General features: G+C 42.8%; 1 protein-coding gene across 1 annotated transcript; it reads right to left on the reverse strand.

Moving 5' to 3' along the window:
* Window positions 1–814: 814 nt before the first annotated feature.
* LOC127332252 (cytochrome P450 709B2) lies at window positions 815–3,612 on the reverse strand. Its single transcript, XM_051358526.2, has 6 exons — window positions 3,149–3,612; window positions 2,741–2,964; window positions 2,327–2,472; window positions 2,035–2,139; window positions 1,537–1,915; window positions 815–1,387 (listed from the first exon to the last, which is right to left on the reverse strand). Exons 1-6 carry the CDS (start codon window positions 3,426–3,428, stop codon window positions 956–958), a joined length of 1,566 nt encoding a protein of 521 aa, XP_051214486.1. The 5' UTR covers window positions 3,429–3,612; the 3' UTR covers window positions 815–955.
* Window positions 3,613–12,647: the final 9,035 nt, after the last annotated feature.

A 12,647-nucleotide genomic window follows, 5' to 3' on the forward strand; every position in this document is an offset into this window, starting at 1 on the left:
GTTAGCACCTGTATATGTACTATATATTGTGCCTTTGGCTCCCGGTAATACAACAAGCATGTTGCCCTAACAGTATTAATGGAGCAAGGCAGCCGAATCCAGGAGGTTCGCAAATTATCCCAAATCATGTGGGTGTGGAGTTTTCTCAGCTGGACGACATGGAGCTGACGCTGCCTGCCTGCCTTCTGTCGTGTTCAGGATTGAAGGTGCAGAACAGTAACGAAAGATCAGCTTGGTAGATTGATTCATTCGAATTCGTCACTCGCCACTACTTTCCAGCCGCGCTTGACAAAGAGAATACCTGATCATCATATCCTGTGGTCCATCTGCGACGATGAACCCTTGGAGAAGAAAAGCTGAAAGAAACAGGGCAAACAATTTCACTGTAGAGCAATGGTAACCCAACTTGCGTACTGGTTAAGTGCAAAATACATATGGATCAGCATCCGCCAACAGATTGCCAATGGCGGAATGATACAATCTGGAATTCTTGACACGCTGCCTGACTGCCTGTAGACCACCATTTATTCAGCGGATGGCTTCTGCTTATTATCTTCTTGTTCGGTCATTTTTTGCAATGCAGTGCAAAGGGCCTCAGGTTTTCGCCTTAAGATCACGAATTTGCAAACTTTTTGAAGGCAGCATAATCTGAGATATCCAGGGCTTACCTGCTTTTATGACTAGTTTATTTATTTGTCATTCCTTAAAAAGAAGTGATTTCTCACTTGCAATGTGTGCAACATTAGGTGAAAGCCTCCGAAGCAAGCACTAGATGAAACACTTTGCTAAAATGGCAACTATCCTGGACCTGGAGTAGCGTATACAGTACCAATATATATACTCCAACATTTACACTTTACTTATCGTACAATGATATATGCACTGCGTACATCATAGGCAGCCCATGCTGGAAGTTTCTGAAATTATATATTACAGCATTTACAATAGTCGGATTTCATACATCCAATAGCTTCAGAACAACAGGGAGACCAAAGTTAGGCTGCAGGGTAAGTAAATCCACAGGAGCATGCACATAGCTTGGGGAAAGAGCAAATGAAAACTTCTGTAGAACCGTAGCCATTACTGATTTGGCTTCCAACATTGCGAAGTTCTGGCCGATGCACGCCCTCGGCCCTATTGAGAATGCTAGTAGGGCATGTGGAACCTTTGCTGCTCTGGTGACCCCATTTCCAAATCTTAACGGGTTGAATTTATCTGCATCCTCACCCCATATCTTCTTGTCCCTGTGCATAAATGGGGAAGCTATGTAAATTGGATAGTCTTTGGGTATTCTTAGTTCTCCCACTGTCATATCAGTTATAGGCTTCCTTTGCATGAAAAGAGCCGGGCCATAGAGCCTCAAGGTTTCAAGGAGGACCATTGTCATCTGCAATGCAAGTCATGTTTTAGTCAGGATATACATGTCTCGACACTTCGTCACAAGCGCGTACGGAATCCGTTATGTTATGGTATTGACAGTATAATTGCTTAAGATAGAATCATGAAATGATCATAAGGATTAGTTTTTGTCCTTGCCTCTTTAAATTTGTTAAGGTTATCACCAGTGGGGCTATCCTTTCCAACTTCCCTGAAGACCTCCTTCCGCAGCCTCTCCTGCCACTCTGGATACACACTGAGCAAGAACACTGTCCAGGTAAGCAGAATCGATGTAGTTTCATAACCTGCGAAGAAGAACGTCTTGCACTCGTGTATGATCTCATCCATGGTCAAACTGAGCTGCTCTTCCTCCACCTCTTTGTCTGTTGCAGTGCAAGCCTCAAGCATCAAACCAAGCAGATCATTTCCATATCCGCTCCCTTGTGACACTAATCGTGAGTTTATGACATGCATGAGGGTGTTTTTAAGCTTCTTTTGAAGCATCCACTTGCACCTATTCCTTTTTGTGGGCAGATACCTAGTCTCACAGGAACAGATATAATTATGCTCGAGTATGAGTCATAATAGAGATGTACGTTCTAGAAATGAACTTGCCAATCTGCAGGATTATGCAAAGAAAAGCATAAAGGGTATTACCTGAATCCTGGTATCTGCAAACTGAGTATACTGGCCATAGCCATTGCCTGGAGCTCCTTCTGAGCATGGAAGGCTTCCATCCCTAACTTGTAGCTACTTCCAAAGGCTGTATGTGACGACGTGGGCTTAGCCCAGTGGTTGGGGTCGCAGTGGCGCACCCTAACGACCGGAGTTCGATTCCTGTCAGGGACGAATTTCGGAATTGTCACGCCAAGTCCCGCTTCTACTATATCAAAAAGTGTCTAGTTCCTCCTAGACATGGTTTCATTTTTTTTTTTTTTTTTTTTCAAAGGCTGTATGTGATATGATATCTGCTGTTAACACTTGGAGGGGTTTGTCGAAATCTACTTCGACTTCTCTATTTTTGTTCATGGATGCTTGGTCTTCCAACTCCTTGACCATGCTCTGAGCACAAGACACCATTGTTTCTGTCATCATCTGCACCGAAGGTGGAACCAGTATGCAGATTACTTGCACAGAAATTACACCAATAGCCGTGACTGATTCGATTGAAGTACAACGTAAATGTGCATGTAGACATATAGCAACATCAGGTTACAACATCAACTTTTCTGCTCAGCCAAATACATCTTGTAGAAATGGAGATTTAGGATTATAAGATACATTTATCTTATCCATCGCAGCATTTTCTGTGCATTTCTACCTGTGGGTCTGGACTCTGGAGATATAGATTATATGAGATTACCTTTATCTTATCCATGGCAAAAGCAGGGTTGATCACCCTGCGATGGCGTACCCAATCTACGCCGTCCACCAATACCAATCCCTTGCCGAGCAACTCCAAGATGATTGGGTGCGCATCATTCTTTACAAAGTGTCCAGACTTGCTCGAGAGAATCTGTCTGGCAACCTCGTAGTCGAAGATGCAGATCCGGGGCTTTGGGCCAGACCAGTACACAAATGGCTCTCCTGCATGCCATTCGCATATGGAAGTTTGTATATCAAGCTATCAACATAGCTACTAAAATCCATCATATTTGCAGTGAATCAAATTGTATCGTCGGACAACCAATTAATCAGAGCAACTGCAGGTCCGTCAAAAAAAAACAGAGCAGTCATATAATATTGAGCACAGCTAAGCAGAATCTCTTACCATACTGAGCTCTCCACTTGAGGTAGTGGGGCGCGATCCTGGGAAGGAAGTTGTGGTCGTGAACATCGAGCACCAGACCAGCTGCCTCCTCCTTCAGCCTCTTCTCCTCCTCGTTTGAGCCTTTCAAGAACTTGTAAGGGGGGCCATGGATACCTTGCATCCTGAGCATCTTGGCTATGGCGTAAGGCCTCCATATGAGGCGCACGATGACGTACTCCCATATCCACGAGACGGCGAGCACCAGGAGAGAAATCAGAGCAAGAGCAACGGGAGACGCCATAGCGGCCGGCGAGAAGATGGAACCTGTGGGGACAGACGGACAGACAGAGCTACGCCACAGTTAGCAGGAGATTCCGGCGTCTCCTGCTACGGCTCCTCCCGGCACCGAGGGGTACGGCGGCACCCTTGATCTCCTGTGAGGCTGTGACGAGTGTGAGAAAACTCGTGGAATCAAGTCGGGGAGTGTAATGGTGGGAGATAAGTAGGAAGAATTTTTGGAACCCAGTGACACCGACTGCTGTGGTGAGCATGGTATGTCAGTTTTGCACTCATGTGACTATGTGAGGAGGTGGGGCGGGCAGAAAAAGCCAACGTATAAAATCCTATTACGGAGTTCAGAAAATTTCGAAAAAAATATCCGCACGTAGATAATGGATGCAGCTGTGTGTGCGAAATCTAAAACTTAAATATGCGTATTTCTAGCATGTGTAAAAGAGACGAGAATACATGCTCAGTTATAAAAAAAGACAAGAATATATGCGTATTTCACTAGTAGAAAACATGGCTTATATTCTTATCTTCAAAGAGCATTAGCACATGTTATGCTACGAGGCTACGAACCCAGACTAAGGAGTGCATTAGCACCGGTTCGTGCGGCCAGGACGTCGCAGAGTCTACCGCGGCAGGGAAACTCTCCAAAACTCTCCCGCGGCAGAAACATTTAGCACCGGTTCTAAAGGTCCTCCGCCCGAGTGCTCGGCAGCCAGCCACGTGGTGCCCCTTTAGCACCGATTCATAACATAACCGGTGCTAAAGGGGAGAGGGCTTTAGCACCTGGTGCATCGGTTGGGCAACCGGCCGATGCTAAAGCCCCTTACAAAGCGGTCCTAAAGCCTCATCTTCCACTAGTGTTTCTATGCGAGTAAGTTATAAATTTGTAACTTAATTCAGTGTAACTTACTCTGGCTGCGTCACATAGGCGATAGTGCGTCCCCGATCCTACTCGCATGCAAGGAGCCAAATAGTTTTCAAGATTCGTTGTATTTAGAAGATGACTAGGAAGATTGGCGCGGCGTCACGTCGCGCCTTTGGCTATTAGATTGTTGGTTAACATTTTGTAGAATTACTTCAATATCTGGTTGCTAAAGTACTGCAAAAAATATGGCGTGGAAGCAGTTGACGTAATGTGGTATTGTGGCGAGATGGTTTAGAATAATTTTATTATCGTGCCCCGCAGGTGATCACAATGCGATGAGAAAAATTATTGGGTGGTCATGTGGCGATGGAAAAAGGATTGTAGCATGGCAGTAGCAGTACACTCCAGCTGCAAGTTCCTAGAGCGATGATAGTGTGTGCCGGCTGAAAAAGGCATCGGACGGCGGGCCAAGTTTTTTTTGACCCGTAGATGACTCCATGGTGATAAAAAATAGAGTAGTATAGACAAAAAAAATGACTGGGTGGCCATGGGGCAATGGGAAAAAGAGGTTACTATGGCAGTATCACTACACTCTAGTTGGAAGTGCCTGGAGCGAGGATAGCGTGTGCCGGCTGAAAAATGCGACGGACAACGGGTTAAGTTTTTTTTTTTTGAGAGGGCGCCGAGAGGGAATTAGTATTCTTCACATATCAAAGAGGCGACGGATAGCGGAGCAAATATATTTTGCCGATGCTGCTACAAAAGAAGAGAATAATATTTTCACCGGATAAAAGAGACACAAATCGGTGAAGTAAGTATTTTTTCCGATGTTATCATAAAAGAAGGCAGTAGTATTTTCTACGGTTAAAGATGCGAAAGATGATGGAGCAAGCATATTTTTACGACGGTACCATATAAGAACTTAGTAGTATTTTCTCCGGGTAAAAGAGGCGATGAATTGCCGTAGGGTGAACTATTGCAAAGAAATAACTAATGAGAAATTGCCGGTTAAAGATTATGGCCGGAAAGAATTCGCCGAATATTTCCTCGAAGTTACCCTAGGTGAACTCCGAAGCTAATATTGAAGAAGGTAGCTGATGTTAAAGAGCTACCGTCGAGAAATTAGTGCTAGAGATATTCATCGAAGGTATACTCCTTGAAAATTACCGTCAAAGAACTTCGTGCTTGCTAAGTTTTAATGATCTGTAATTACCGCCAGAAAATTACTATGGAAAATGGCGGGTAATTATCATGAGAGGAGTCGAAGTTAAATATTCGTGAAAATTATAAAGAAACTATAAATCGAGGAAAATGATAGTCTGGAAATTACATTAAAAATTTAGCGCGGAAAAAAATAGCGTCAAAATTACCGATATTTTTTTCTGCATTGCAGTTCAGCGCGGACACGGTTCATGCAATGGTACTGTTCATAGATTGCATGAACAGTAGCTTAAGCTCTGGGTAATTACCGCTAGAAAATTACTATGGAAAATTACGTGTAATTATCGTGAGAGAATTTGAAGTTAAATATTCGTGAAAATTATAACAAAACTATAAATCGAGGAAAATGAAAGTCTGGAAATTACATTAAAAAATTACCGCGGAAAAAAATACCGTCAAGAAATTACCGAGTTTTTTTTCTGCAATGCAGTTTAGCGCGGACACGGTTCATGCAATGGTACTGTTCATAGATTGCATAAACAGTAGCCAAAGCTGTGGGTAATTAATGCCAGAAATTTACTACGGAAAATTACATTTAATTAACACGAGAGAATTTGAAGTTAAATATTCATGAAAATTATAACGAAACTATAAGTCGAGGAAAATGAAAATCTGGAAATTACATTAAAAATTTACCGCGGAAAAAAGAACTTCAAGAAATTCCGAGATTTTTTTTTTCTACAATGCAGTGTCCATGCAATGGTACTGTTCATAAATTGGATGACAATAGCCAAAGCTCTCTCCTTGCACCAAACAGGTTCAGCTTTAATATACTCCCTCCATCCCAAAATGTAAGGGGTCTAAGCTTTAGCTAAAAGTCAACACCTCCTAAGTTTGACCAAGTTTATACGAAAAATATGAATATCTACTATATCAAATAGACATTTTTAAAAACTATACTTTCTGGTGAATCTATTGATATTGATTTGGTATTGTGAATATTTATATTTTTACGTATAAATTTGGTCAAATTTAAAATATATTGACTTTTGACTAAAGCTTAAGCGCCTTACATATTGTGACGGAGGGAGTAGGTTATAATATAATTTCTGAAAGATAAGGGAGTGAACAAACATGCTTACGCCGGGCGTGGCTAATGGGGGGTCACCCACTGTAAAAGCCACCCCACTTTTTTTTACGAAATGGGGTATTCCCCGGCTTCGCATCACTCGATGCACAAAACCTTTTATTAAAAAAATTGCAAAATAGTAAGATTCAAAAATTACAGATTAGAGAGGGTTGATCAAAAATCAACCATCTAAATAGAAGGCAAGCTCTTAAAAAACTAAACATCTTGTATCCAATTAATATGCCGCCAGGTAGCCAGGTCGAAAATATCATGTGCAACCATCAGTAGCCGGTTGCATCCAATAATCATACATTCCCGCTGATCCTCCGGGAAAGGAAACGTCATAGCTGGATCCAATGTATAGCCATATGCTTAACTGGAAAAAATCAAATGAACCCTTACTGTTAAATACAATATCATTTCTACAATTTCATATTGACCAACATATAGCTGAAATGCCAATACAAATTTTAGCTTTTGTTTTGCTGTCCATACCAGTCAACCAATTTTCAAATATATTTGTGATATTGGTTGGTGGTAGAATATCATACGTAGCAAAAATGATTCTCCAAACTAATCTAGCAAAAGGACAAGAAAGAAAAGATGGTTCACACTCACAGAAACAACATTTTTTACTCCCGTTCAAATTCCTTTTAGCTAAATTATCTCGAGTTAGCAGCACTTTTTTGTTTAGGAACCACATAAATATCTTTATCTTTAGTGGGTTTTTCAATTTCCATAAGTACTTTATAAGAAATCGAGCGTCATCGTTCATTAGGTTTGTATATATTGATTTGACAGAAGTAGATAATTTCCATACAAAAGAATCAGGTTCATTGACCAACATAACCCCCATCAGTAGACGGCATAAGTGTATCTATGAGTTCCACCTAGTACCGATTAATCGTTGCGTGAAACTCATATTTATTGGTGTTATTGACAAGACATTTGCCACAGTCACCTATTTCCGTTACGATATATTGTATAATGAACGGTATTATTCAGCAAACGGTGAAATACCTAGACAAGTATCCTCCCAAACCTAACTGATGAACCATTACCAATTTTGAAAAGACCCCTGATAAAGAACTCATCTTTAAGAGCATCTTCAATAGAAGCGCTATAATAGCGCCACACCCAAAAAATCACAAATTCACCGTGCCGAAGCGCGTTCTGGCCGCTACGACAGACATGCTAAAATCGCGCGCTGCAAATATTTTCCCACGCGCACTATTTAGCACAATCGTGCGCACCAAACAAGCCCACTGCATTTCAGTGCGCATGAAAAACCACATCGAGCGCGTGCGGCCAACGACCCCCTAAAAATTCACCCCGCGCCGCATCCCCATTTCCGCCTCCCACTCAGGTGCCGCCGCCCCTCTTCCGCGCCGGTTCCGCCGCCGCCTTGTTCACCGGCTTAGAGCAGCGCGCGCTGGTACTCCACGAGCTTTTTGGGCGCGCCGGAGCTGCTCCAATCGACGGCGACAACCGCGCCGCCCCCACCACTTCCTCGCCGGCGCTGCTCCAATCAAGCGGGCGTTAACCGCGCAGCCGCCGCCCTTTCTCGCCGGCGCTTCTCCAATCAAGAGGGCGTTCAACCACGCCGCCGCTGTGGATTAACCATGAGCCGCGCGCACGTATGTGGCGTCCGACCAAATCGGTTTTCCATTGTTTGTAGATGTGATTTCGATGCCTAAAATTAGGATTTTTACCATTCGTACACGAGCTCCTCGTATGATTCGTCCGATGATGAGATGGATTTAGAAGAGGAAGAAAATATGTTGATGATTTTGGCTATGCGGGCAAAGCGGCTGAAGCATGGTGGTTCCGTATTCGGTCGTCGGATCTTGTGGAAAGAGCGCATTGAGGGGCACACCAAGTTGATTCGTAGCTATTTTGCGAATGAACCAAATTTCCCGGAGAGCTACTTCCGTCACCGTTATTTTTCGATAAAGGATGCTTTATTACTTTAATAAGCAATTACATCCAGCCTCTGCATAACCAGGATGCACACAGCCGTTTTGTTGTCTCAAGTCCAAAAGGATAAATAATAAAAACTAGGTGAGATACATATCGGAACGATGAATCATATAACGCCTAAAGTGTAGGTGGGGCATCTATCCGTAGACTATGCTGCCACCCATGTAGGGAAAAAGTATCCCTCGCCGTAGCCTCCAAAAGGTACAGACCTCCGTAAATAGCTCTCGGTTCTCCACTCGTTGTAGAGGTAACCATGAACGGAGAATACCTGTACATCTGTAGATGACCTGCAACAAATTACAATTTTTGTCATTAAAGATCTTGTCATTTCTACATAGCCAAAGCGCCCAGATAACTGCTAGCGCCCCCACCCTAAGAAGCAACTTAAACCTTGAATCTATACCATGAAGCCAATTGCCAAAGACATTGGCGACACTAGTCGGAGGATACAAGGTAGACGCTACTTGGATGACAGACCATATAGATCTCGCGAACTGGCACTGGAAGAATAAGTGTTTGATTGTTTCGTCCTGATGACAAAAAACACACCGTGTACTTCCATGCCAATTCCGCTTAACAAGATTGTCTTTGGTGAGAATAACCCCACGGCGAAGATACCATCCAAAATTTTTAATTTTTAATGGTATCTTCATCTTCCAAATCTTCTTATTGTTGTCAACTGGTAAGTCAGAAAGAAGGATCGCATTGTAGAAAGATTTTACGGAAAAGGTACCATCTACATGAAGGTTCCATCTAAATTCGTCTGGTTCAGGTGATAAATGAATATCTCCGAGCCGTTGAATTAGGGTATTCCATGCCACAAGTCTTTGTCCAAGTAAAACCCGTCTGAACATCATATTCGGAGGTGAGGTAGCCATTACAGTAGCAATGGTATCACCTTGGCGACGAGCAATCCTATACAGAAGAGGATACTGTTCACTTAAGGGTGCATTGTCTAGCCAAGCATCTTCCCAGAACCGTATATGTGCTCCATTCCTGATTGAGAAAGTACCATGGCGAAAGAATACATTTTTTGTCGCCATAAGACCAGCCCAGAAGTGAGAATCCCCAGGTTTCCAAACCACTTGGGATAATGTCTTCGAACCGATATACTTTCTCCGAAGAATAGTTTGCCAAGTCCCATCCTCAGTAAGTAGCTTAAACAGCCATTTACCCAGAAGAGCTGAATTCTTGACCTCCAGGTCATGAACTCCAAGCCCTCCTTGATCTTTGGGACTACAAACTATACTCCACTTAACCAGTCGATATTTCTTTTTCTCGATGTCCCCTTGCCAAAAGAATCTGGATCGATAGTAATCGAGTTTATGCAGAATTCCTTTCGGTGATAACATATACAGTACCATATTTGTGAGTACCGAATTAATGAGTACCAATCTTCCTCCCAGGGACAACAATTTACCATTCCAACTACTAAGGTGTTTTTGTAATCTTTCTTCCACTAATTTCCATTCCGCGATTGTAAGTCTCCGATAATGAATCGGAATACCCAAATAACGAATAGGAAATTGGCCTTGCCCGCAACCAAACAACTCTGTATACAGAGCCGTATCGTTTTGGGCATCACCGAAACAGAACAATTCGCTTTTATGGAAATTGATTTTCAATCCTGACAACTGCTCAAAAGCCGCCAAAATTAATTTCAGATTTTGAGCTTTTTCAAGATCATGATCCATAAACAGAATTGTATCGTCGGCATATTGAAGTATAGATAAACCACCATCAACCAGATGTGGAATCACTCCTTCAATCTGGCCATCAGCCTTGGCTCGCTCTATGAGTATAACCAGCATATCCGCTACAATGTTAAACAACATCGGTGATAACGGATCCCCTTGGCGTAACCCTTTTCGTGTTTGGAAATAGTGGCCGGTGTCATCATTAACCCGGATTGCGACACTACCTCCATACACAAAATCATTTATTAGAGCACGCCACTCTGGAGAAAAACCTTTCATCCTGAGTGTCTGCTGTAGGAAAGACCACTTAACTTTATCATACGACTTTTCAAAATCTAGTTTTAAAATAACCCCATGTAATTTCTTAGAATGCATCTCATGTACCGTTACCGTTATAGGATGACTATCAACTAATTCAAACATATTTGTAAGGAGGTGACGAAGCATGCTCGATTTTTCGAGCAAAAAAGGAATGCTTGCGCCGAGCTTGGGCATAGTACTTACCAAAAGGTGACCGCCGCCTTGCGTATGTTGGCATAAGGAATTCCAGCCGATCTTGTTGATGACCATGTGGCAATGGGTGAGAGTTAAGCAATTGAGTGTGTCAAACACTTTGCAATAGCCATTGTGGATGTGTTCGGCGAGCACTACTTGAGAGCCACCAATGCTGAAGATACCGCTAGGCTCTTGGTGATGAATGAAGCTAGAGGGTTTCCCGGTATGCTTGGCTCGATTGATTGCATGCACTAGAGTTGGAAGAATTATCCTGTCGCTTGGCATGGACAATTCCAAGGCGAAAAAAGGATATGCTTGAAGCTATGGCCGATGAAGAGACTTGGTTTTGGCATTGTTTTTTTTGGAATGCTGGGCTCTTGCAATGATATCAACGTCCTCCATCGTTTCCAACTCTTGACAAGGATTCCTAAGTGTGCAGGTCCACCTAGTTTGAAGCAAATGGCCACACATATAACTATGGCTACTACCTTGTTGATGACATCTATCCAAGATGGCAAACATTTGTGAGGCCGGTTAAATATCCAACTGGTAAGAAAAAGCTCTGGTTTCATAATGCACAAGCGGCGGCTAGAAAATGTGGAGAGAGCATTTGGGAGTTAATTTGCAAGCCCAATTTGCTATTGTTAGGGGACCGGCTAGATTTTAGGACCAAAATATCCTTTGGTATATCATGACCGCTTGTGCCATTATGCATAATATGATCATCGAGAATGAGCGTGGCCAAGAATCGAACTACATCCACTATGACTTGATGGGAGTTCCCGTACAAGTGAGTAGAAGAGAAGAGAGACTAGCCCAATTTATTTCCTCATACCATTCCATTTGTCAAGGAGAAATGCATGATCAACTTCAACTTGATATCATCGAGGAGTGGTGGAAGTGGAATGGGCAACAATGAACAAATTCAGTTTACTTTACCATTTGTTGCATTTGTTGTATTGTTGTATTGTTATATAGACATCCATTTTATTCATTTAAACTATTCATTGTTGATGTTATTTGTGTTGTAATGAGAATTGAACTATTTATTGTTGATTTTAGTTGTGTGTGTTTGATCTTCATGTGAATAGATGCTTGTGGGATTTGTGTATGTGTGGTAGAACGCAGTCCGGTGGGGCGTTGTTTTGCCGCGCCTGAAAAATAGAGCATCCGGTGGAGCGCTGGGTTTTAGCGAGCGCGTCAATTCCTAAAAAAGCGATGTAAATGTCTTTTAGAGCGCGCTATTATAGCGTTTCTCCTGGAGATGCTCTTACATTCATAATACCTTTCCAAAATGGAGACACAAATAAGACAAAGATGTACCATTTTGTATCACTGAAACACCACCCCCAGGTAAGCAAGCAAGCATGATGGTAGTTGCCCCCGGCAAAAGCCTAAAATCGGAGTAGGATCAGCATGAAGGCAGTGTACTTGACATTGTACCTCCGTTGGGAGTATCGTGTTTGGGGACATGGCTTGGAGGTCCTACATCGCGCTCCTCCGGTGTTTGTCGATTTCTAAGATTGACCTTCAGTGGGGCGCAACATACGTCATCGCTGGTGAATCCAAGAACGAGCCTTCCTCAGGAAAGTCCCGCCATCCACTTGACACCTCATTTTCGGCAATAAGGGTGGACGTTGCATCGACAAGGGAAGTTCAGTGGGTGGTGATGTCCTTCGGAGCTGGCTGGCGTTAGTCAGAGACGCGGCGATGTTTTCAGTTTAAGGCAGGCTCTTTTGTGTCGTATTTGTTCTGTTTTGATGTTTAGCTCATGCTTGTTGTTGGCAGCAAGTTGTAGCCTTATTGTGCTTTCAATTCTGCTTTTATAAAGTTATGGTGTGGCTTTGGTGTACCATAAAAAAAGGAGACTTGTGAGAAAGACTGAGCTATTCTTGTACTTTT

Source organism: Lolium perenne, chromosome 4 (genome assembly GCF_019359855.2).
Source record: "Lolium perenne isolate Kyuss_39 chromosome 4, Kyuss_2.0, whole genome shotgun sequence".
Lineage (NCBI taxonomy): Eukaryota > Viridiplantae > Streptophyta > Magnoliopsida > Poales > Poaceae > Lolium > Lolium perenne.

Coding starts and splice junctions, on each gene's coding strand:
- LOC127332252 (XM_051358526.2), bottom strand. CDS start 3,428: ATGGCGTCTCCCGTTGCTCTTGCTCTGATTTCTCTCCTGGTGCTCGCC. Junction 2,965..3,148: donor CAAGTGGAGAGCTCAGTATG/GTAAGAGATTCT, acceptor AATGGCATGCAG/GAGAGCCATTTGTGTACTGG. Junction 2,473..2,740: donor TTGCCATGGATAAGATAAAG/GTAATCTCATAT, acceptor CCTTCGGTGCAG/ATGATGACAGAAACAATGGT.